At 39.2% G+C, this 21,567-nt stretch overlaps 1 protein-coding gene across 4 annotated transcripts in view; it reads left to right on the top strand.

Annotated features, from left to right (window-relative positions):
• Positions 1-21,567, top strand: part of ANKRD12 (ankyrin repeat domain 12) — a 68,674-nt gene that overhangs the window by 38,834 nt on the left and 8,273 nt on the right. For all 4 annotated transcript variants that reach the window (XM_049830219.1, XM_049830217.1, XM_049830218.1 and 1 more), the window contains 4 exons: positions 566-766; positions 4,999-5,141; positions 6,756-6,903; positions 10,566-15,259. In XM_049830219.1, coding sequence (XP_049686176.1) covers positions 566-766; positions 4,999-5,141; positions 6,756-6,903; positions 10,566-15,259 — 5,186 coding nt within the window. The remainder of the gene's footprint in view (positions 1-565; positions 767-4,998; positions 5,142-6,755; positions 6,904-10,565; positions 15,260-21,567) is intronic.

A 21,567-nucleotide genomic window follows, 5' to 3' on the forward strand; every position in this document is an offset into this window, starting at 1 on the left:
AGGCTACCAGAATAATATAGTACAGGCTGTCTTACTGCAGTTTCTCCTTTTGTGTAAATCTGCCTTTGTGGCTTCCCTTATTTTTGAGAGTATTTTGAAAAACTTCAGTAATAGTAGTTTACTGTCTAGTCTGCCCAAAAACATTTGTAGTGGCACAACTGAGAAAGTGCAGGGAGTACAATGCACAACCAATATCCGTAAACTGGCATACCACTACATAAAAATACAGTGGAAGTATGCTGGAGGAAGGGTTAGCAGGGTAGGTACTGATCTGCATGGTGATGCTTTGTCTTGTTTCAGCAGAATTTATACCAGAGTATGTGAACCTTGTATTTTGTATAGACTTCGTCTGTCCTTGAAACCTACTTTAAAAATAGTGAGACTTTGCAAAACACCCTTTTGCGCATTGCGAAAGAGACATTGTATTGATACATGTGAAATGTCAAATACATCCCTTATTTAAACATAATTATTCACTGGTAATAGTAGTCTTTGAATACAATTGTTAGATGAAGTAAATATAGTGTTAAATGACTTAGTTACCATTTAAAAACTTACTTTGTAGATTCTGCCTTAAATCATCCCTTACAAACAACACCAACACAAAAGAAAACTCCAAGCTCCTCTTCAAGACAAAAAGACAAAGTTAACAAGAGAAATGAACGAGGGGAAACTCCTCTGCATATGGCAGCAATTCGAGGGGATGTTAAACAGGTTAAGGAGCTAATCAGTTTAGGTGCAAATGTGAACGTAAAAGATTTTGCAGGTAAGTTGATATGTGTTCTCTTAACTGTATGAATTAAATATTACTGCTGAAGTTGTTGTCAGAGGTTTAATTTCAGTTAATGCTATATGCAAATGAAAAATGTAACAAAATTGATGGGAAATTTTGATTTCTGATGGCAGTGCTAGTACTGGGACACTGTAGTCCATAGTATATTAGAATGGTATAGTAATACCTGGACGTTTCGGTTGTGGCCATGGCCTTTGCACACTAGGCATATATAAAAATACATGTGCTTGCTTGCTGAACTTAATAGAATTATACTAGGCCAAGTCAGTAACTGATAATGGGATTGTAGGCTATGTGAGGAGATGCAAAGTTTAGTAACAGTGAAGGTGGTAGCACTGTAATGTACACTGTCGTTTACTGTGACAGCTAATATGCATCAAAGCAGATGGGTGTGGTATAGCTTGCACTTGTCCTCTAATCTTGCTAGATTAATACTAGTTTTGGTATGTCATTCTCTGCTGTGATTTCAGCACCAATTGATAAACTTTAAGGTTAAAGTTGTAACTTGTACCATATTTTTAGTATACTTTATTTGGTATCTTTCTTTACTTTTTTTAGTATCTGTTTATTAACTTTTCTATAAGGAAACATCTGTGCTGCCTGTCTATTTGTCAGCAAGACCTCCTAAATAATTTTTTGGAACCTGCTGGCAAACTTTTGCCTATTTTGCTTTTGATACTCTCATAGTAGTTAAGTTTCTACATGTTTTAGTAAAAAATCTCCAGGAGAGTAAATATGAGATCCCCAAAGTAATGCTTCCACAGAAGACAGAACCTGCAGTTTTGAGTTCAGTAGGTGCCAGCTGTTGATTGGCTAGGCACCGAATTAAAGACATTTGCATACTGAGATAAGCCAAAGTACCTTCTGGTTTTTCCTCAATCAGTGTAAACGGGCATGAGACTTAGGAGCTGGAGTATTGGGTAGACATTTAGGGCACAGAAGGGGGTTTGGGTAACAAGGAGGGATGGAACAGAGTGAAAGGAAGTCTAAATCAGAGGATAAAGGTTGTTGTGGAGTTGGAGGCTAAGAGACATCTATAAAAAGATAGAGTTCAGTAGATGTTTCTCTCTTAAATACAAGGACAACTCTAAAAAAAATAATACAAGTATCATGTGCACATTATATCAACAGCATAACAAGCTGTTTCTAACCTTCTACCTCTCAACATTAGCCATTATACACTGGCTTTTTTGCATCCACAGTACAAGTGGATCATAGCAAAGTGAGGAAATAAATATAAGAAAGAGCCATGTTGCTTTTGGTTATGTTCAGAAAGACTGTGCTCCCAATGCAAAAGGTAATGCTCAAGAAAAAGTGACAAAATTTGTGAGGAGTTGCTGGCATCTCAAGGGAATAAAGAGAATGTTGAGAACACTCATTGGTATAATTAACTGGCAGCACTAGCAGTTTCAAGTTTTTATAGTCATTGCATAATAGAAGCAAAACCATAATGAAGGTCTGAATGAGAGTTTTGACTAGACCTACAGTGAAGCCTGCTAAAGGTGCTCAATTTATGGGTCTGAATGATAATAAGGAGAATTATATTCTCAATGGGAGTAGTGAGATGAGCTGAGGTAGCAGGCCCCAGTGAGAGAAATATGGTACAATTAGTTGTCAGCTCAAACTTGATGTCAGGAGAAGATATTAATGAGGTGGACTAAAATCTTGATTTTAGGTAAGAAACAGATCAGTGATTTCTTGGTGGGGTAGATGAGTTTGTGTTTGAAGATGAGGCTGCCCAGGACTCATTTGTAGAGGAAGAAGAGAAAGGAAGCAGAAGTAGAACCCGGTGAGATCTTCAGAGAACTTGAGAGGGGAGATGGGAAGAACTTGTTGAAAGAGCAATTTTAGAAGCAGCAGGGGAAGTTCAGGGGAAGACGGACCCATAGAAATCACAGTGAGTATAGAAACACTTCAAGAAGAGATGTTGTTTTGGGTTAACCTTGACAGCTGCCAGACACCCACTTAGCTGCTCTCTCACTCCCCCTCCTCAATAGGAAGGAGGAGAAAATAAGATGGAAAAAAGCCCTCATGGGTTGAGTTAAAGACTGTTTGATAAGAAAAGCAAAAGCTGCACATGCAAGCAAAGGAAAAAGAGGAATTAATTCACTACTTCCCATTGGCAGGCAAATATCCAGCCAATTCCTGGGAAGCAGGGCCTCAGCAGGTGTAATGGTTGTTTGGGAAGACAAATGCCATAACTACAAACATCCCCCCTCCCCCTTCCTTCTCCTTTCCCTGAGCTTTCGTTGCTGACCATGACATTGTATGGTATGGAATATACCTTTGGTCAGTTTGGTCAGCTGCCCTGGCTGTGTCCCCTCCTAACCTCTTGTGGGGGGGAAGGAGAGAGAAAGCCTTGACACTGTACAAGCACTGTTCAGCAGTATCCAAAACACTGGTGAGTCATGAACATTGTTATAGCCCCAAATGCAATGCACAGCACTGTATGGGCTGCTATGAAGGAAGTTAACTTTGTAACTTCATCCCAGCCTGACCTAGTACAGATACTTAACTAATTTTAAAGGCAGATGAGTGTATGAGAGGAATGGCTGAGAGCTGGTTCTGAGAATCAGTTGGGAGCAAGTAGTTGTAGACTTCATTCAGAACTCTGGAGGAGGTGTTTGGGATCGAGTGAGATACTTTTCCATTGGTAATCCAAAGTGAGAAGCAGAGGTCACTGAACTTCAAAATCCTGCACAGAAGAAGTAGTCAAGAAGAGGGGGAGGATTTGAGCAGTGATTCATGAGTGGAAAAAATTAAGAATTTAGGATGCAGTGAAGTTAGAGTTGTTTAGCTAAGAATTTGACAGAACTAAAGGAGCAGAAAATGAATTAGTAATGGAGGAGGTAATCCTGCTCATGGGATATCTGCTAGAATGATACTGCCATGTGAGAACAAGCGTAAAGAAACAGATGTTGAGAACAAGTCAGGACTAGAGTTGACACGCCAGACATTGTGATAGGATAGAAAGGCAAAGCAGTAAAACATGGAGAAGAATGAATTTTGGGGAGAATTAATAAGGGGAAAGAAGACAGGGATCAGAGGGCTGAGAGCAGAAGGGTGTCATGATTGTGGGTGAGTGGGAAAAGGTCAAATGACAAGAAAGTGGAGAGAAGGAGGTGGTAGCCAGGCAGTGTTGGAAGTGAGTGACCGAAGTGATAACTGCAGAGGAAATCTAGTATATGAAGATCAGGAAGAAGTGTTTTGCTGTAGAATAAAGTAGAAGCTGCCTTTTTTTTTTTCTTTTTCTTTTTTTTTTCTTTTTTTCTTTTTTTAATTTAAATGAGTAGCAGGTGAGAACTTGAATGAGAGATGAAGGTGAGAAATCACCTTACTGGGGGATTAGCTAAGTTAGGGGTTTCTTGTACCTCCTCTTCATGGACATACAAGACCATTACTGATTAGTCACAGAGTTCAAGTGAATAAACTCTTCCAGACTTGCACTGGTTTTATATTGGAAACAAAAGTTGAATGCCTTGCCAAAACTGGGCTTTGAGAAGGCATCAACAGCAGGCTTAGAAGTTCAGGGCAGCTATGAAGTAGAAGACATCAAGTTGAGGAGAAGAAACAGAGGTAAGCAATATAGTGTGTGTGGGTTGACCATCATCTTCAGTTGAGGCTCTGCTACAAAAAATGATCACTGAACTTCAGATTATCAATGTGGAAATAAAAATTGCTAAAAATTACTAATATTCTTGGAAATATCAATAATAAGTTCTCCACCAATATTTATTAATAGCTTGGTATCTAGTCTAATAGCTGCTGAATGTTATTAGTGATTCCTGCTACATGTTCAGTGGCTCTAAAGGAGCACCGGTTATGATAATTTGCTATACTTAGTCTTTCAAATAGTGTGGTTTTCAAATTGTTTCTATATAGAATAATGTTATTTATATATACCTAACACTGTGTTCAAATGCTCACTAGTCAAAGAATTTCTAATGTGTTTAGCCTGGGAATTTTGTGCCAGATTTTTTCTGTGTTCAATTTAATGACAGTAAAATCACAGTAAAATTTGGAATTTGGCATGAGGTTTGAAGTTGATAAAGCATGTTATTCATCAGATGGATGGCATTATCTTCCTGCCAACTACTGTGTGTAATTTGAAATGTTTCAAGGCAATAGAGATCTATAGCACAGGAGGAAAAAACAAACTTAAATCTTTGACCTTTCAAACTTACACTTACCCCTTTTCACTATAGGTTGGACACCACTGCATGAAGCTTGTAATGTCGGTTACTATGATGTTGCTAAAGTCCTGATAGCAGCAGGAGCTGATGTGAACACACAGGGCTTGGATGATGATACGCCACTTCATGATTCTGCTAGTAGTGGGCATAGAAACGTGAGTGTACTGGGAGAGTGGGAGGGGAATAAATAAGTAGTTTGAAATGCTCAGTCTTTGGAACAAATCTGAACTGTCCTGATTGCTGTAATATGGTTTTATAATTCTGCTTCTGCTGTTTTGGGGGCATCTTAAAGTTGTTTTGGTTTTCTTTGATTCATCTTGCTTTTCATTATACTTCTGTTACGAGATATTTTCTGCCAGTATCTGTTTTCTTAAATATTTAACAGTTTCACTTTTACTTTTTTAATAAATAAACATTTTGGTGACTTTTTTTTTTGAGAGAGAGACTTCTACTGTATAGAATTCTCAAAAGAAACATGTCTCCAAACAGTATACTGTGGGTTTCTCTGTATGTGTATATATATACATATATATATAAAAATATTTAAAGGTATATATCTTACATTTATTTTTACATATTTGTTTATGGACTTTGAAATAGAGCAGTGATGTATATATAGTCTTAATAATTTTTTAAAAAATTTAGCAATAATGACTTAGCGGAGAAGAAAATGGAGCACTGTAGGTATTTTACATAAATTTCTGGATTTGTTCTTGTTTTCTGCAAACTAGATGCAGAAATTACTCTGCTCTCCCTTTATATCTTTTTTATTTCATTACTATCTGTGCGATCAGCTGTATAAAGCAAAAAATAGAAAATATCCTTAGATCAAGTATACCTTCCAAACAAGATACTCAGTTTGAAAGGATCTTCTGGAAAGGCTAGAGAAATGAATTATGGTAATCTGATTGTGAAATTTTTATTAACTGTTTAGTAACTCTTTCTTATGGGTGTCTAAACAAAAGTGGGTCTTTAGATTAAACTTGCATAAAATTGTAGAGTTTTGGAGAACTGGACCTCTTGCTTGTCTGGTCTTAGCATCTGGGACAATCTCACTGACACTATGTATTGGAAAAATTCTGAAGTTTCATGTTAACATATCATTGTTTGCTGAATTTCCCCGTTCCTAGCATGTAGGACAAAAAAAAAAAGTAACTCATAGTGTTTACTGTGCTGAAAATGCAGAGGCCTTGGAATCATTGTAACTTTAATAATTCATTGCCCTTGATGCTAGAGAAATTGATGATTTTGCTTTATTGTATTCAGTTGGGGATGGTGGTAGTTTATTCCTCCAATAAGACTTGGATCTCTGTTAGGGCTTTTCTGAAATGCTGTGGAAACCAATAGTACTGCTACTTGAAAAACTTTTCCTGTTCTCGAGTGTTACGTGCTATAAAATTAAAAGCAAGGAGGTGAATCTACTGTAGAGTAGAGAGCTTAGTAGGTGAGAAGCCAGATGAATTGTGTGAGGAAATACTATAACAGCACAAACAAAAGGCCAGTGTTGCTTTTCTTTAAGATGATGCTATGTCTGTGTAACAAGAGGACAACTTTTTTTAGTCTTCTTCATTGCCTCTTCTGATGAGCAGATTACATACACCTGGACTTTGCAATCTAGTTGCTGAAGTCTTGCTTTCCAGTCTGTCTCACAGGTAGGAGTTCAGGATTGCATATCACATTATCCACATTTTGTGTGCAATGAAAGATTTTTATGCTGGTCAAGTAATATGCTGTGGAAAACCTAAAACTTCATTTATTTAATGCTGCAGATTGTGAAGCTCTTGCTTCGACATGGTGGAAATCCATTTCAAGCTAATAAGCATGGGGAGAGACCTGTTGATGTTGCTGAAACAGAAGAGTTGGAAATGCTATTGAAAAGGGAGGTGCCCATCTCTGATGATGAGGACAGTTGCTCAGGTAAAACCCATTTAATTGCGTACTTCAGGTGTGTCAATTTGTCTGAAGTCAGGTGGTTTTAATCTTTTGCACAGTGTTGCTGCAGGTAGCAATTGCTATTGCTAAGGTTGTTTTCCACTTTTAGCTTTACAGGTAGTTTTCAAAACTTTCAATTGAATTATCTGAAATGTTTATTCAGACTTTTTTTTTCCTTCTCTCTCTCTAATAAGCCCTTGCCACTCTCCAAATCAACCCTATCTCAGAATGGTGGTTTTACCAGAGGAAGATACAGAGAAAAATACCATATTTATTATGATATGAGGTCTTCTTGGGAGAAAATATCCCCTAAGTCACTTATTTCACATCCTTAGTAGATGAATTGGGAGCTAATGTCTCACATGGGTATAACTTATTAGTTACACTTACTCAGTAAAGTCCCTGCCCATGGGGGACTGGTTCGTGAAGGTGACCAGATAGTAGCATGCTTACATGGAGGCAGTAATTCTTGGCCCCTACTGTATTTCTGCAGGTTAAGGAGCAGGTATCACCTCTTGGGGCACAGAAAGAACTATTGTCTCCTTGGAAGCAAAAGATTCTTGACCATGAGTTAACTTGCTTGAGTGCCAGGCAGGAACTTTTCTTTCTACTTTCGCAGAATCTTGAGGAATGCGGTTTCTTTTGAATAAAAGAAATGAGGTGTATTGAAAACTGGCTGAATGGCCGGGTCCAGAGAGTGGTGATCATTAGCATGAAGTTTAGTTGGAGACCAGTAACTAGCAGTGTACCTTGGGATCAATACTGGGTCCAGTCCTGTTTAACATCTTCATTAATGCTTGGGGTAGAGTGTACCTTCAGGAAGCTTGCTGATGACACAAGGTTAGGAGGAGTGGCTGATGTACCAGAGGTTGTGCTGACATCCAGAGGGACCTCAACAAGTTGGATAAATGGGCTGGCAGGAACCTCATGTAGTTCAACAAGGGGAAATGTGAAGTCCTGCACCTGCAGAGAAACAACCACAGGCACCAGTACAGGGTAGGGTCTGACCAGCTGGAGATCAGCTTTGCAGAAAAGGCCCTGGGGGTCCTGGTGGACACCAGGTTGAACATGAGTCAGCAATGTGCCCTTACCTCAAAGAAGACCAGTGGTATCCTGGGCTGCGTTAGGAGGAGTGTTGCCAGTAGGTCGAGGGAGGTGATCCTTCTCCTCTACTCAGCACTGGTGAGGCCACAGCTGGAGTGCTGGGTCCAGTTGTGGGCTCCCCATTGTAAGAGAGACATGGACATACTGGAGAGGGTCCAATGAAGGGCCAGGAAGATGATGAAGACACTGGAGCTTCTCCCCTATGAGGAAAGGCTGAGAGACCTGGGGCTGTTCAGCCTGGAGAAGAGAAGGCTCAGAGAGATCTTACCAACATGTACAGATACCTAAAGGGAGGGTGGAAAGAGGACACAACCAGGCTTTTTGCAGTGGTGCCCAGTGACAGGACCAGAGGCAGTGGGCACACACTGAAACACAGGAGGCTCACCCTGAAGAGCAGGAAGCATTTTTTCACTGTGAGGGTGACTGAGCACTGGCACAGGTTGCCCAGGGAAGCTGTGGAGTCTCCATCCTTGGAGATATTCAAAAGCCATCTGGGCATGGTCCTGGGCAACTGGCTCTGGGTGGCCCTGCTTGAGCAGGGGGGGTGGATGAGACGACCTCCAGAGGTCCCTTCCAACCTCAACCATTCTGTGATTTTTGTGAAAATTACATGAGGGAGAGCATTGTGTCACATGATTGTGAAAGTCAGTTTCTTTTTCCCTGACAATAAAAAAACCAAAACCCAAACCAAACCAGCTAAGTAAACAAAAAAAACCCCAAACCAAACCCCTAAGAATGTTTTCTATTCAAGGTTTCACTGTAGTTCAAGCAAAAGCAAAAAAAAGTCATATTGCCCTATGTAGAGCTAATAAATGTTCTGATGTAGTGTTAACTTTTTTGGCATTAGAAGAATAGTCTGAAATGGAGTGCATAGTCATTCTGTTTTAAGGGACAGTTATGGCATTGCTCCACAGAATCTACTTAAGCTTAGGTAAATCATTAATCTTAAGAAAAATGTTTTTACATATGCATAATAGAAACTTGTAACTATTTAGCAATTGATTCCTCAACAGTTGTCTGTCTGTGCAGGGTATTGCTTAGTTTCCATGGGCTGGTTTCCAAGAGGAGCAGAAAGTTCTCTGCAGTTTCTCAAGGAGTCAGGATTAGAGAATAGGTGATCTGTCTCCTGCACTTTCATTGGTTTACCTTTAGTCATTAAGGAGTAAGCTCTCTGATGTGTTTGGAATGGGGAAAGACTGGTAAGAGCAAAGCAAATAGGGACATGGAAGAGAGAAGCAGCAACTATCTGGTAGGAAAATGGTGAAGGGAAGGCGCACAGAAGCTACAAGGAGTGGTTAGAGTTAAGGAAGGAAGATGATGGCCTGTACATATGGGCAAGGGAGGGAATATATAAAAAGCTGGTAGCACAGAACTACTAATATGTTTTGGGTGCTACAGATAATGTAGAAAGTAATAGGGACTTCTGGGATCTATTTTACTGATAGTGTGTTGTTGAATACAAAGTAGCTGAGAAGCCTGCTGGCAAGGTATGTGTCTTAACCATTGTGTACTGTCAGTTGGTCCATGGAGGATCTTATTGGAAATGAGGAGGAATCTTGCAGCAGAACAGGGTTTTTTTTCCCCCCTCATTCAAACTTTTAATGTATTGAAACTATCTCATAACTTTTCTTACACTATTATTTCAAACTCTTCTGTTACTTTTTATTCAGTATGTCAAATCTCTAGGTCATGGTACTGAATATTACAATACTCAATTCTTTTTAGAAAGCAAACTGATAGATTCAGCTGAAGAGGCTTGACTTAGAACCTTATTTGGAGGAAACAATATATCCAGAAAGTCTTTTTAAAGATTTTTTGAGTTCTAGATTTTTGTATGATCAGGTGGTGATAACACTCCGTATGTTTCCTAAGATTTAATTTTAGGAACAGTTGAGAGGTTTACATTTTGGACTTGCAAGTCCAAGACATCCAGTACAACATACTTGCTCCATGCTATGCACTCGTATAGCAGAGACCAGATGCAGTGAATTATAGCATAGTCGAGTTTAGGCTGTCCATATCAGGTGCATAAAGATTCATAAGGGAATTTCTTTACATGAGCAGCTCTTTGTCTTTCAAGAATAAAAGCTTATCTGCTGTTGAAACATAACTAAATAGTTCATGTAGAAGAACATAGTTTAGTTTAGTAGTTAGAGAGCATAAGAGTTGATGAATTCCTAGAGGAATAAGACATCATAGTAAGATGTCCTTGAGAAAGAGTCGGGTTATGCAGGAATTATGCACAATAGGTGAAGTTTACAATATTTAAAGTGTATTGCTTTGATTAGATTGGGATATAAATGCCAATTACTATTTTTACATACCTGAGTGAGAGCTGTAAAGTGTGGGAAGCACTTTGGTTTCATGACCTTTTGTTTTCTCTTAAAAAGCTTAATTCTAGTGAAAAGGTTTATTCTGTGCTTTGAGTGTTTTTTTCTTTTTTCATTTCTATAGCAGTGTGACTGCTGAACTGTTTTGTCCTGAACTAAAGTGTGAAGAATGTCCCATCAATATTCAGTTCATTTTTGGTTTTCTTATTCTAGATTCTGAAGAAGCTCCATCTGTAAATCCTTCCAGTGTAGAGGGGAACGTGGATTCAGAAGCAGAAAAGGACTCTGTAGCCAATGACAGCAAACAAATGGTGCCTAGTAAGGCACCACTTCCATCTGCTCTTGATGAGTATGAGTTTAAAGATGATGATGAAGATGAAATGAAAAAAATGATCGATGATAAACATATTCTTAGGAAAGACCTAAGGAAAGAGGATGAGACTGAAATTGAAAAGAACAGCATATTTGTGAAACAAGAAAAAGTTGTCTTTTCAAAATCATTTAAAAGCAAAAAGCAGAAACCATCTAGAGTTCTGTATTCAAGTTCTGAAAGTTCAGATGAAGAAATACTTCAGGACAAGAAGACAGTCTCTCCTTGCTCTATTTCAGAGACATCAAATTCTGATGTAAGAGTGAAGAAAGAATATATAGTTACAAATGAACACAAGCAAAAAGGCAAAGTTAAAAGGAAAGTAAAAAATCAGAGCAAAAATAAAGAGAATCAAGAACTAAAGCAAGAAAAAGAAAATGCTAGAGTAACAAATATAGCTACTTCTGGGTTAGATTCTTTAGATAAAACTAGAGAGGAAGAAACCTTTAAGAAGTCTTTCACCCCAAAAGACGATTCTTCTTTACATTTATTTCATATCACTGCTGGCAAATCTCCGAAGCATCCCTGTGGATTAAGTGAAAAGCAGTCAACACCATTAAAGCAAGAAAACACCAAAACTTGTTTATCACCAGGAGGTTCTGAAATAACATTGCAATCTGAATTAGTTCGCTATGATCACAACACTGATTCTGAATATCTAGTAGAAAGTTCTAGTGGCAAATCTTGCAAGCACAAAGAAAAAAGCAGGCATCATCAGAAAGATTTTAACTTAGAATTTGGTGAAAAATCTAGTCCTAAATTTAAAGAGGAAGATAATAGCTCAACATTTGAGAATTCAGAGTATACTCTGAGAAAGACTGACAAGGAAGGTAAAACACTTAAAAAGCATAAATTAAGGCACAAAGAAAGAGAAAAAGACAAGCACAAAAAGGAACAGGATGGGGAGAAGGAAAAACATAAACATAAAGATAATGTTAAAGAGGTTCAAAGAAGTATTGAGTTTGACAGAGAATTTTGGAAAGAGAACTTTTTCAGAAGTGATGAAAATGAAGATATGTTGTTAAATATAGAACATGAGTCTCTTTCTTCAGACAGAAAATCAAAGCTGGAAAAAGCTGTGGCAAAAGAAGATAAGTTAGTTAAGGAGAGACAGTTCCAGAAAGAGAGAAATGCTAAAGAGGAGAGAGAGAAAGAGAAGAACAAAAAGGAGAATGAGAAGTTTCTCAAGGATGAAAAAATAAAAGATACAAAGGAAGAAAAAGAAATTATGCTTGCAGATAAAGAAATTGAATTGTTCTGCTTTGGTGTTAAAGATGAGGCAGCCAGCACGCATTTAATAGAAAAAGAAACAGATACTGAAAAGCAGGAAAAGAATTTAAAGGAAAATAAAGAAAAGACTGAAAAGCGAACCTCAGCCAGAGAAAAAGATGTTGAAAAGATAGAAAGAAAAAATGGAGAAAAAGAGAAAAAGGTAAAACACGAACACAAGCTAGAGAAAGAAAAAGGAGAAGTAAATGAAAATATAGAGAAAGTAAAGGAGAAGCTGAATTTCCAGCAAGCAGAAAGATGCCATAAGGAAAATGATAAAATAAAAAACATGGGTACTTCTAAAAAACTTGATGACAAAGAAAGAAGTAAAGAAAAAACTGATAAGAAGCATGACAAAGAAAAGGCTGATAAAGACAGACATTGGGCTGAAAGCAAAGAAAAACACTGTACTGAAAGAAAAGTCAAACAGTCTGAAAAAGAATCTGAATATACTAAACCAGAAAAAAATAGAACTAAAGACAAAGAAAAAGAGCTTGAAAAAAAAGACAAATCCAAAGACAAGGAGACTTCAACAGCAGCAAACTCAAAACACATGCAAGAGGAAAGGAGATGCAGTATTACAGAAAGTAACAAAACACTGCATGACAAACTGTCATCTTTGAAAGAAAAAACAAAAGATGATTTATTGAAAACTGCAGATGGTAGAGAGAAAGATAAAAAAGATAAAGATATAGACAGGTACAAAGAGAGAGAAAAGCATAAAGATAAACTGCATCAAAGTAGTTTACTTAAACTAAAACTCGAACATGAGAAACTTAAGCCTAAACCAGCTCCTGCACCAAAGGACGCTCGACCTAAAGAAAAAAGATTAGTCAATGATGATTTAATGCAGACTAGTTTTGAAAGAATGCTTAGTCTTAAAGATCTGGAAATAGAGCAGTGGCATAGAAAACATAAAGAAAAAATAAAACAGAAAGAGAAGGAACGTTTAAGAAACCGCAGTTGTTTAGAACTTAACAAGATGAAAGAAAAACCAAAACAGTCATTAGCTGAAGTAAAAAGCAAAGAACTGATTCGTTCAAAAAGCTCAGAGTTGCCAGATGTTTGTATGAAGGAAAAACAGCAGAAGGATGCTACAAATAATAGATCACAATCGGTAGATATGAGAAATGTAAATGTTACAAAGCCTTCATTGGTTTTAGATAATTTAAATAGATCCCCCAAATCAGAAAGTGAAAAGACAGGTCTGAGCTCCAGATCGGTGTCCATGGTTTCAGTTGCAAGCTCTGAGGATTCTTGCCATACGACAGTAACTACTCCAAGGCCTGTAATTGAATATGACTCAGACTTTATGCTAGAAGGTTCTGATTCCCAAATGCCTTTCTCACAATCACCATTTTTGGCAAGTGCTAAATCACCAGCCCTTCTTGAAAAAGAGACTGATGGTCTCGCCGAGTTGCCAGATCACATTAAGCCACCTTTTGCAAACAGGCTTCCACTAATGTACATTAGATCAGCATCTGTTGAAGATGTGAAACTGGTTTTAAATGAGTGTAGACCTGTTACGGAGGTTCGAAGATGCAGCATGCCTGCTGCTGTTTCTGAACACAGCAAACAGCCTCAAATATCAGAAGAAAATAATCAGAAGGCTCTGCTGTCAGTTCAGACTTACGCTAGCATTTCTCCTAAACCAGAACTACTGTGTAGCATGCTTGAAAGGGATTTTCAAAGTAGTATGTCTGGTTTGCAGTCAAACTTTACATCATGTCCAACTGGAGCTGTTAGCAACAAGCAGGCACCAATGGGTACAAGTACCATTAAAAATATTTCTCAGCTGAGCCCTTCAGAAGACTATAATATGCATTTAGAGCCATGTAGTCAAAGTGGTGTGACTCAGCAAACTAAACCGTGGGACTTGCCTTTTGACAGACTTAATTCATTAAACAATGAGTTTAACAGCTCAGGTTATGATGCATTAGAACAAGATACTAATAGTGTTATAGCAATGCATAATTCTGAAAGCAGGATATTAAGAGAGCAACAAGTATCTGAAATTTTCCCTCAGCATGCTGAAATTAAGGGAAGTTCCAGTTCTCAAAAATCTGCATCCTTTTTGCCTTCACAGTCACCTTGTTCTTTACCTATCCAGCCACTCCCAGATGTGTCTAAACATGTTTCTTTACCAGACATTAGCAGTCAAGATTCATCATTTGTACAACAACAAAATCTAGTTCAAACTACAACTTCTACTTTGGATACAGATGCTACTAGTACCAAAGAGCTGGAAAACACTTCCTTCCCTTCAAATATTAAGAAGGCGGATGCACCCATTGCTGTATACTCTGAGAGCTCTGTGAAGGATATTTCACAGAGCTATGAAAGGACGAATGATTTACCTACAGTACCATTAGAAAAAGATATTCCTGAAAGCGATAGCAGTTCACAATTAAATGTAAATTCGTACACATTCAGTAAAGTTGTTTGTAAGAATGCAAGTGAAGTGGATAGTAACACAAGAGATACTTCAGACATGAGAAATGAAACAGGCCAACAAGAAAAGTTGGTTTCAGTGCATGTTGATAATAAAGCCAATGATCTCTGTGAACTAAATTCAAGAATGTCGAAGGGAATTATGAATGAATTGGCTAATAAAAAGCCCTGCACTGCAGACAAAGAAAATGTGTTGACAGATGATCCACCACAGTACTCCTCTTTACGTAATTCGGAAAATAGTTCACAACAGATTACACAGGAAGAGGTGTATAAATACAGCCAAATAGTTAAACTAGAAGAAGAAATTGCTGAGGATCCAAAGGTGGAACAACAAGAAGTACCTCAAAGAATTACGAGGAACAGAGCAAATATGCTTGCTAACCAGGGTAAGCAGAATCCACTTGGCTGCACGCAGACATCAGAAAAAGAGTCTGAATTGTCAGCGTCTATGAAAGCAAGGATTAGATTAACAGAAGAGGATGATGCTCAGGTACATCATCCACGTAAAAGAAAGGTGTCGCGTGTGCCTCAGCCTGTGCAAGTGAACCCTTCTTTAATGCAAGCTAAGGAGAAAACCCAGCAGTCACTGGCAGCTGTTGTTGATTCTTTGAAACTTGAAGAGATTCAGCCATACAGTTCTGAGAGAGCAAACCCGTATTTTGAATACTTGCACATAAGAAAAAAAATAGAAGAGAAGCGTAAATTACTATGCAGTGTTATTCCTCAGGCACCTCAATATTATGATGAATATGTGACCTTCAATGGCTCATACCTTCTGGATGGCAATCCCTTGAGCAAAATATGCATCCCAACTGTAAGTAACATGGTCTTTAAATATACAGTACAATGAAAGGCATGTTTTGGTTTTATTTTTCTAACTTTCATATTCTTCCTAACTTGCTTCTGAATATTGTGCTGAAAATAGTAATTGACATATGTCAAATTAATATTGACCAGTAATGTCATATTTAAAAGACCCATTCAGTGGAAATATAAACAGTGGCTTCACAGTCGTTACAAGACACACCATCATGTATGACAACTGTAAAAGGCACACAGACAAATGTTACATTTCAAAGTATTTACTACTGTAAAGCCTACCCTTTCAAAAGTGAAGTCAGTTGTTGAGAGCTTCTCTGAATTTCTGCTGGTGATAATTTGGTTATAACTAATTATTCAAAGTTGTTTCATTTGGAGAGGGGGTGGATGTGCAGTGCTTCAAAATATGAAGTCCATCTCCAAAAGTTTTAAGTAAAAGAATGCCTGCTAACTATCTCAGTTTCTCCTTAATACTCTCAAGAGCAGCAGATGTAATCTGCTGTGTCCTGGCTTTTGTAATCTATCAGTCTAAGGTGTTCTGAACTTTATTTGATAATGTGAAGTTCTTTTCCTTTACACTGAAGAACATCCATAGTACAGGGACACTTGTTTAGTTCTAAGCTCTCCGTAGTTCTGACATGGGCATATTCCTGATGACAGCTGTGAAGGAGGTTTGTGCAATGCAGAACATAATTGGCTCAAGGGCAGTTAATGTTACTATTTGCTATGGAGGTGCCCCTCAAGGTGTCTCACGATTACACATGGTCGCTGCCGGTCTCTGTTTTGAAGTCAGCATGAAGTACTTCCTTTGCTCCTCAGCACAATTGATTCTGTGTTTATTGTTCTACCTGGGGGTACAGGGAAGACCTGAAACCTTGTGCATTTGGGGTTTTTCTGATGTACTATTACTCCCAGGAGTAGGAGATTTTCTATTTTTCTACCTATCATCTGATCCACTTAAACTATTAGCTTAAAGCTGTTTGAATGGTTGAAGTTAACACAGCTGAAATACGCTGAGATGATGCATTTGTTTTCCTAAAGCAGTTGTTTGGCTGACATATGGTAGCTTGGTACTGCCAGAATTTAGTAGTATTTGATTGTATGCCCATTACTTAAGATGTGTCAAGTTAGGAAAAGTCTGAGTTTAGGAGGAATGGGGAGAATATCTTAATCCTTGACTAGCAAAAATGCCTACTAAACTGAACTGTTTGTATATATGAAATCTCATACGCACAGACCAAGCATCCAGTCTTCAGCGTCTGTACTTCTGAATAGACTAGTTATGTTGACTCTTTTAAGATAACTTGCCCCTACTTGAGATGTGGCCTTGACTTTTTCCAATAGAGTTGAAGATTCTTTTGATTAAGCAATGAACACAAATTTAATGTATGAAAGTAAATTTAAAAATAAGTTTTCGTCATTCTGGAGGTAGTCATAATCCCTCGTATATAGCTGTTTCTTCTCATTTTTCCACTATGCGCCCTGTGTCTTCCTAAGGGGATTAATACGTGTATCCTCTTAACGTTAGGCGAGTTCTCTCTTATTTGATGGTGACCACAGTTCTTTTAAATTAGTAGATCAGTTACTGAGGAAAGATGTGGCTAAGATGACCCTTTTACTTGGTTTGTAAGTGAACTGAGATGTATAGTAAGCTTTGCTACAACGTACCAGGCTGTTAGCCTTCCTCAGTCTACAAATCTTTCTCAGTGGCTGTTGCAGCTTCTATAATAAATCTTTTATCATTGGAAGCAGAGTTATTTTATTTTTTTTAATATCATCTGCTAGTAAAGAATATACTGTTTCCAAGCTACGATTAACTGCTTTGGCATCACACTTTGGTGCTTAATTTGGGATAAGCAAGAAGTGGAGAATCACGGCATCTATTTTTCCCTGGCCCATCCTCTACCTGGGCAATAGAATTCATTTCCCTGTCATAAATGGCAATGTGTGTAGGCACTATAAGAAATGGAAGGTTATTGACTTGATATTAAAGCCTGCCTCATGCTTCCTTCCTGTCTTTCATGCTGTTTATAACAGGGACTCTGCAGTTCATGAAAATAAATTTAGATAGTGGGGTAGTACAAACTCTTGGGTAACTTAGGTTCAAAAAATATCACAGATGAATGCATGCTCCCCATTCTCAATGGCTTTTAATTACTTGTTGAGAAGAAAAACCTCTAAAAAAAGTTGATAAAAATGTGAATATGTACTTGAAGGATTACAGTTATTGATTTTTATCTCATTTAGATTTCTGAGTTGCTTCCCTACACATACGTGTTCTGGTGATACTGATGATTTAAACTGTTACTTGTTTCGTATATGCTTTCATGGTACTGTTAATCTTCTACAGTTGCAGAAAGAACAAGTGGAGTTTTTTATTCCAGGCTGTTAGGAGCAAAAGAGAAGAAAAAAAATTCTGAGAAGCCAAAATAAATTATCAGGAAATTGGCGTTTATTTCCATTAGGAGTAACGTGTAAAAAAGCAGCAGGAGTTTTAATCTAAAGAGGGAGATATTTTAAGCATTTTAGTTTTTTCTGAAAAATCATCTACACTGCAGCTAAATGCTTTGTTTAATTACTGTCACTTGTGTAAACACACTATTTTGATAACATTTTTCATGTTTCTTTCCAGAAAAAAGGTACAATTTAAAAAATTATTAGTAGTTCAGATTTAACTTCTTTGCAGAGCTTGCTTGTGTATACAATTTAATAATTTAAGTTTGTCACCATTTAAAATCACGATCATAATAGTTCCTATTACAAATACCATAAAAAGGAATATAGCTAAACCAGAGAGCATTTCATGCTCAGAAGTGAATGTTTCTATATTCTACACATTGTCGAACAATATGAAAATAACGGCTATGCCTAGTCTCTCTACAATTGTGGAATATTAATAACATGTATGTGTTGTTATACATATAACGTGTAATTTAATATGCAACTATAAAATGACGTTTCTGTTGGGATTGTTTTTTAAATTTTTCCTTTGATGGTTCTTTAATGATTCTCTGTTAAACTGATTTTTGCCTCATTAATTTACATCGGCTATGGGAAAGTAGATACTATTTCTTAAATTATTCCTGTATCTTAGATATCACTGTGTGAAGGTCTACGTGAAGACAATATATTTAGCTCTGACACTCTGAGACTCAGAGTAGTTTGTGTAACATACTGTTCTCTGTGTTGGAGTTTTGTTGATGCATTATAGTGTATCTGATGAACTTCAAACATCCTGTAGGTGGGAACCAGGAGATGGTGCACTTAAGTTTGATTTCTACAGCCTTGTTTATATACTGTAATTTATAACCCTTATCACCTAAGGCTGTAAGGATAGTCACTTATGAATTGTGGCTTCCCTCTCACCAGTGCAAATACAAAACGTAAGATAAGAGACATCTGGTCAGTTCAAACCAGAAGGAAACAAATCTGAATCTTCTAACATAGTAAATTGAAATTGTACTTAGCTATGTTGCCTTTCAGATTGCTACATCAGTACGTTCGGTGGGGTTCAGTCATCTTTATCTGTACTGCCTCCTAAGAAGAGGTACCAAGATGATTCATTTCCAGCTTCTAATGGCTATCTTGGTTTGTTTCTAGTAAAAGAAACTTTCTAGATATGTTTCCAGTAAAACGGATTCTGTCCAGTCTCTCTGGCATTGCTGTAGAAACTTAAGTGGCAAAAGCTTATTTTAGTGGTGTTACCAGAAACTTGCTTCCTAAATGCGTGAAATACTATAGCAATAGAGCAGGCTAGTTGATTTGGGTGGCATGGGTGAGGGGAGATAGGGGTGTGTGAAAATAATTGCAGGAAATTTGTGTATGTGTGAATCTGAGTTAGCTTCAGAGTTGCTCTCTTTTTTGTAACAGGCACAAAGGAGGCTTGAAGGTTTATGGAGTGAAGAGTTGCTGTTCTTGGTGTAGTTGTTATGAAGGATGCAAGGCATGCAAGAAACTTTCTTAATTGATTTTCATGGGTTTGAGATGGTGAGGGTATGCCTTGAACCTTAGCTATTACTGAACAAACCTGCTTCGATGACTGCCTTCTAGTCAAGTGGAGGAGAGAGGTGAAAGGCTGAGTTCTGCCCAGCTTTTCTGGGTAGTTTCTCAGACTGGGATTAGAAAACATTCAAGAAGGCAGGGCCCCTTTGTTTTCTCTCTCTTCTGTATGGAGTCTGGGCCCTTAAGAAACTAGTTTGATAACTTAGTTTGGTTATACAGAAAACTGAGGTCAGCTTTTCCTCGTGGCATTCAGTTTCATGCTCTGTTCTTGCAAGTCCAATATACACGTCCATATTTTCCCTACAACTTTTTGCAGCTTCTTTACTAACAGTCTCTTTGACTAGAAGATCTGGCTGCTGTTGCCTTGAAACCTTTATCTTCACTTTCCTTTGAGAGTAGAAAGTTTGTTTATTTTGTCCAAATCCAGTGCTGGTTCACAAACTGGGATTTCCAGCAGGTGGTGTGAGACTACTCAAATCCTGTTTGCAGACCTTAAGGATCTGAGGCTCTTTATCCCCGTGTTTCCCAGAAGAGAGGAAGAAATTAATAGTTTCAGAAATTACCGTCAGCAAGCTCAGTCCTGTATTTAGCTTTATGTTTCGGAAGACAGTATAGGGCTGACCCAAGTTTTTTTAAGCGTATGCAGAGGCAGTAGCGATCTCTGGGATCATAAAAACCGGTAGCTGCCGCACAGGCAGCCTTTCGTGTTGGTAGCGCTTAGTGCTCGTGCAGAATGGCTGCGAGGCCAGTGGGGGGTCGCGCCTCGGCCGGCCGGCCGGTCGGAAGGCCGCAGTCGGTGCTGCCGAGAGCCCCTCTGTCCCCGGCCCGCGGGGCTGTCTCCGGCCCGCGGGGCCTGCCCGCCGCCCCGTCCGCAGCGCTAGGGCGCCGCCTGCTGCTTGGGACGCCGCTGGCCGGCCGGCGTCCGCCGCGCGGGCTGCCAGGGAGGCTGAAACGGTGGTTAGCTGTCGCGTACAAAAATCGGGGTGTGGCCGATCGGCAAAAGCAGTAATCTCATAAAGCAGTTCTGGGATCTGAACAGAGTCTGCTGGGATGTCGTGGCACCTTCACAGAGGTAGGGTTCTCTTATGCGTTTAAATAAAAGTCCACACCAGTTTGCTGTCTAGATAATCAAGTCCTCTCCAGTTATTCCCTGCAGTGTTGATTCTTATTTTTTTTTGCAAAATTAAACGGCCTATAAGGGAATAACATTTTATAATATTTGAAATCTTTCAGGTGATGTGGATGCTTGCCAACTCAGAAATTTTTATTTCTGGATAAACGGGTTTCATTCTGGGTTTGTGCGGTGGGGTTTTGGTAGCGGCAGAGGGGGCTGCAGGGGTGGCTCCTGTGAGAAGCTGCTCGAAGCTTCCCCAGCTCCAAGTCGGACCCGCCGCTGGCCAAGGCCGAGCCCATCAGCGACGGTGGTAGCGCCTCTGGGAGAACAGATTTAAGAAGGGGAACCTGCAGTGAGTGGGGGGAGTGGGATGTGAGAGGAACAAGCCCCTCTGCAGAGACCGAGGTCAGTGAGGAGGAAGGAGGGGCGCCTGAGGCAGTGGATGCCCCTGCAGCCCATGGTGGGACGGCAGGCTGTCCCCCCCAGCCCGTGGAGGGGAGCGGGGGAGCAGATGCCCACCTGCAGACCATGGAGAAGCCCGCGCTGGAGCAGTCTGTGACTGAAGGGCTGCAGCCCCTGGAAAGGACCCATGCTGGAGCAGGTCATGAAGAACTGCAGCCCGTGGGAAGGACCCACATTAGAGAAGTTTGTGGAGGACTGTCTCCCATGGGAGGGACCCCACGCTGGAGCAGGGGACAAGTGAGGAGTCCTCCCCCCAAGAGGAAGGAGCAGCAGAGACGGTGTGTGATGAACTGACCACAACCCCCATTCCTGGTCCCCCTGTGCTGCTGGCGGGGAGGAGGTGGAGAAAATTGGGAGTGGAGTTGTGCCTGGGAAGGAGGGAGGGGTGGGGGGAAGATGTTCTAAGGTTTGGGTTTACTTCTCAATAACCTGTTTTGATTTGATTGGTAACAAGTTAAATTGATTTTGGTTTTCTTCCCTGAGTCAAAAGGTTTTGCCCCTGACCATAACTGGCGAGTGATCCCTCCCTGTCCTTGTCTCGACACACTAGCTTTTTGACCTTTTCGTTACATTTTCTCCTCCCCATTCCAATGGGGGGAAAGAGCAAGCAAGCAGCTGCATGGTGCTTCGTTGCTGCCTGGGTTTAAACCATGACAGTAACTTAGCTGCATAAACTGAAAGAATATTTATAGACAGATTGTTTATCTTGTTTCTTATGCTGTGTG

Source organism: Accipiter gentilis, chromosome 27 (genome assembly GCF_929443795.1).
Source record: "Accipiter gentilis chromosome 27, bAccGen1.1, whole genome shotgun sequence".
In the NCBI taxonomy this organism is placed as follows: domain Eukaryota; kingdom Metazoa; phylum Chordata; class Aves; order Accipitriformes; family Accipitridae; genus Astur; species Astur gentilis.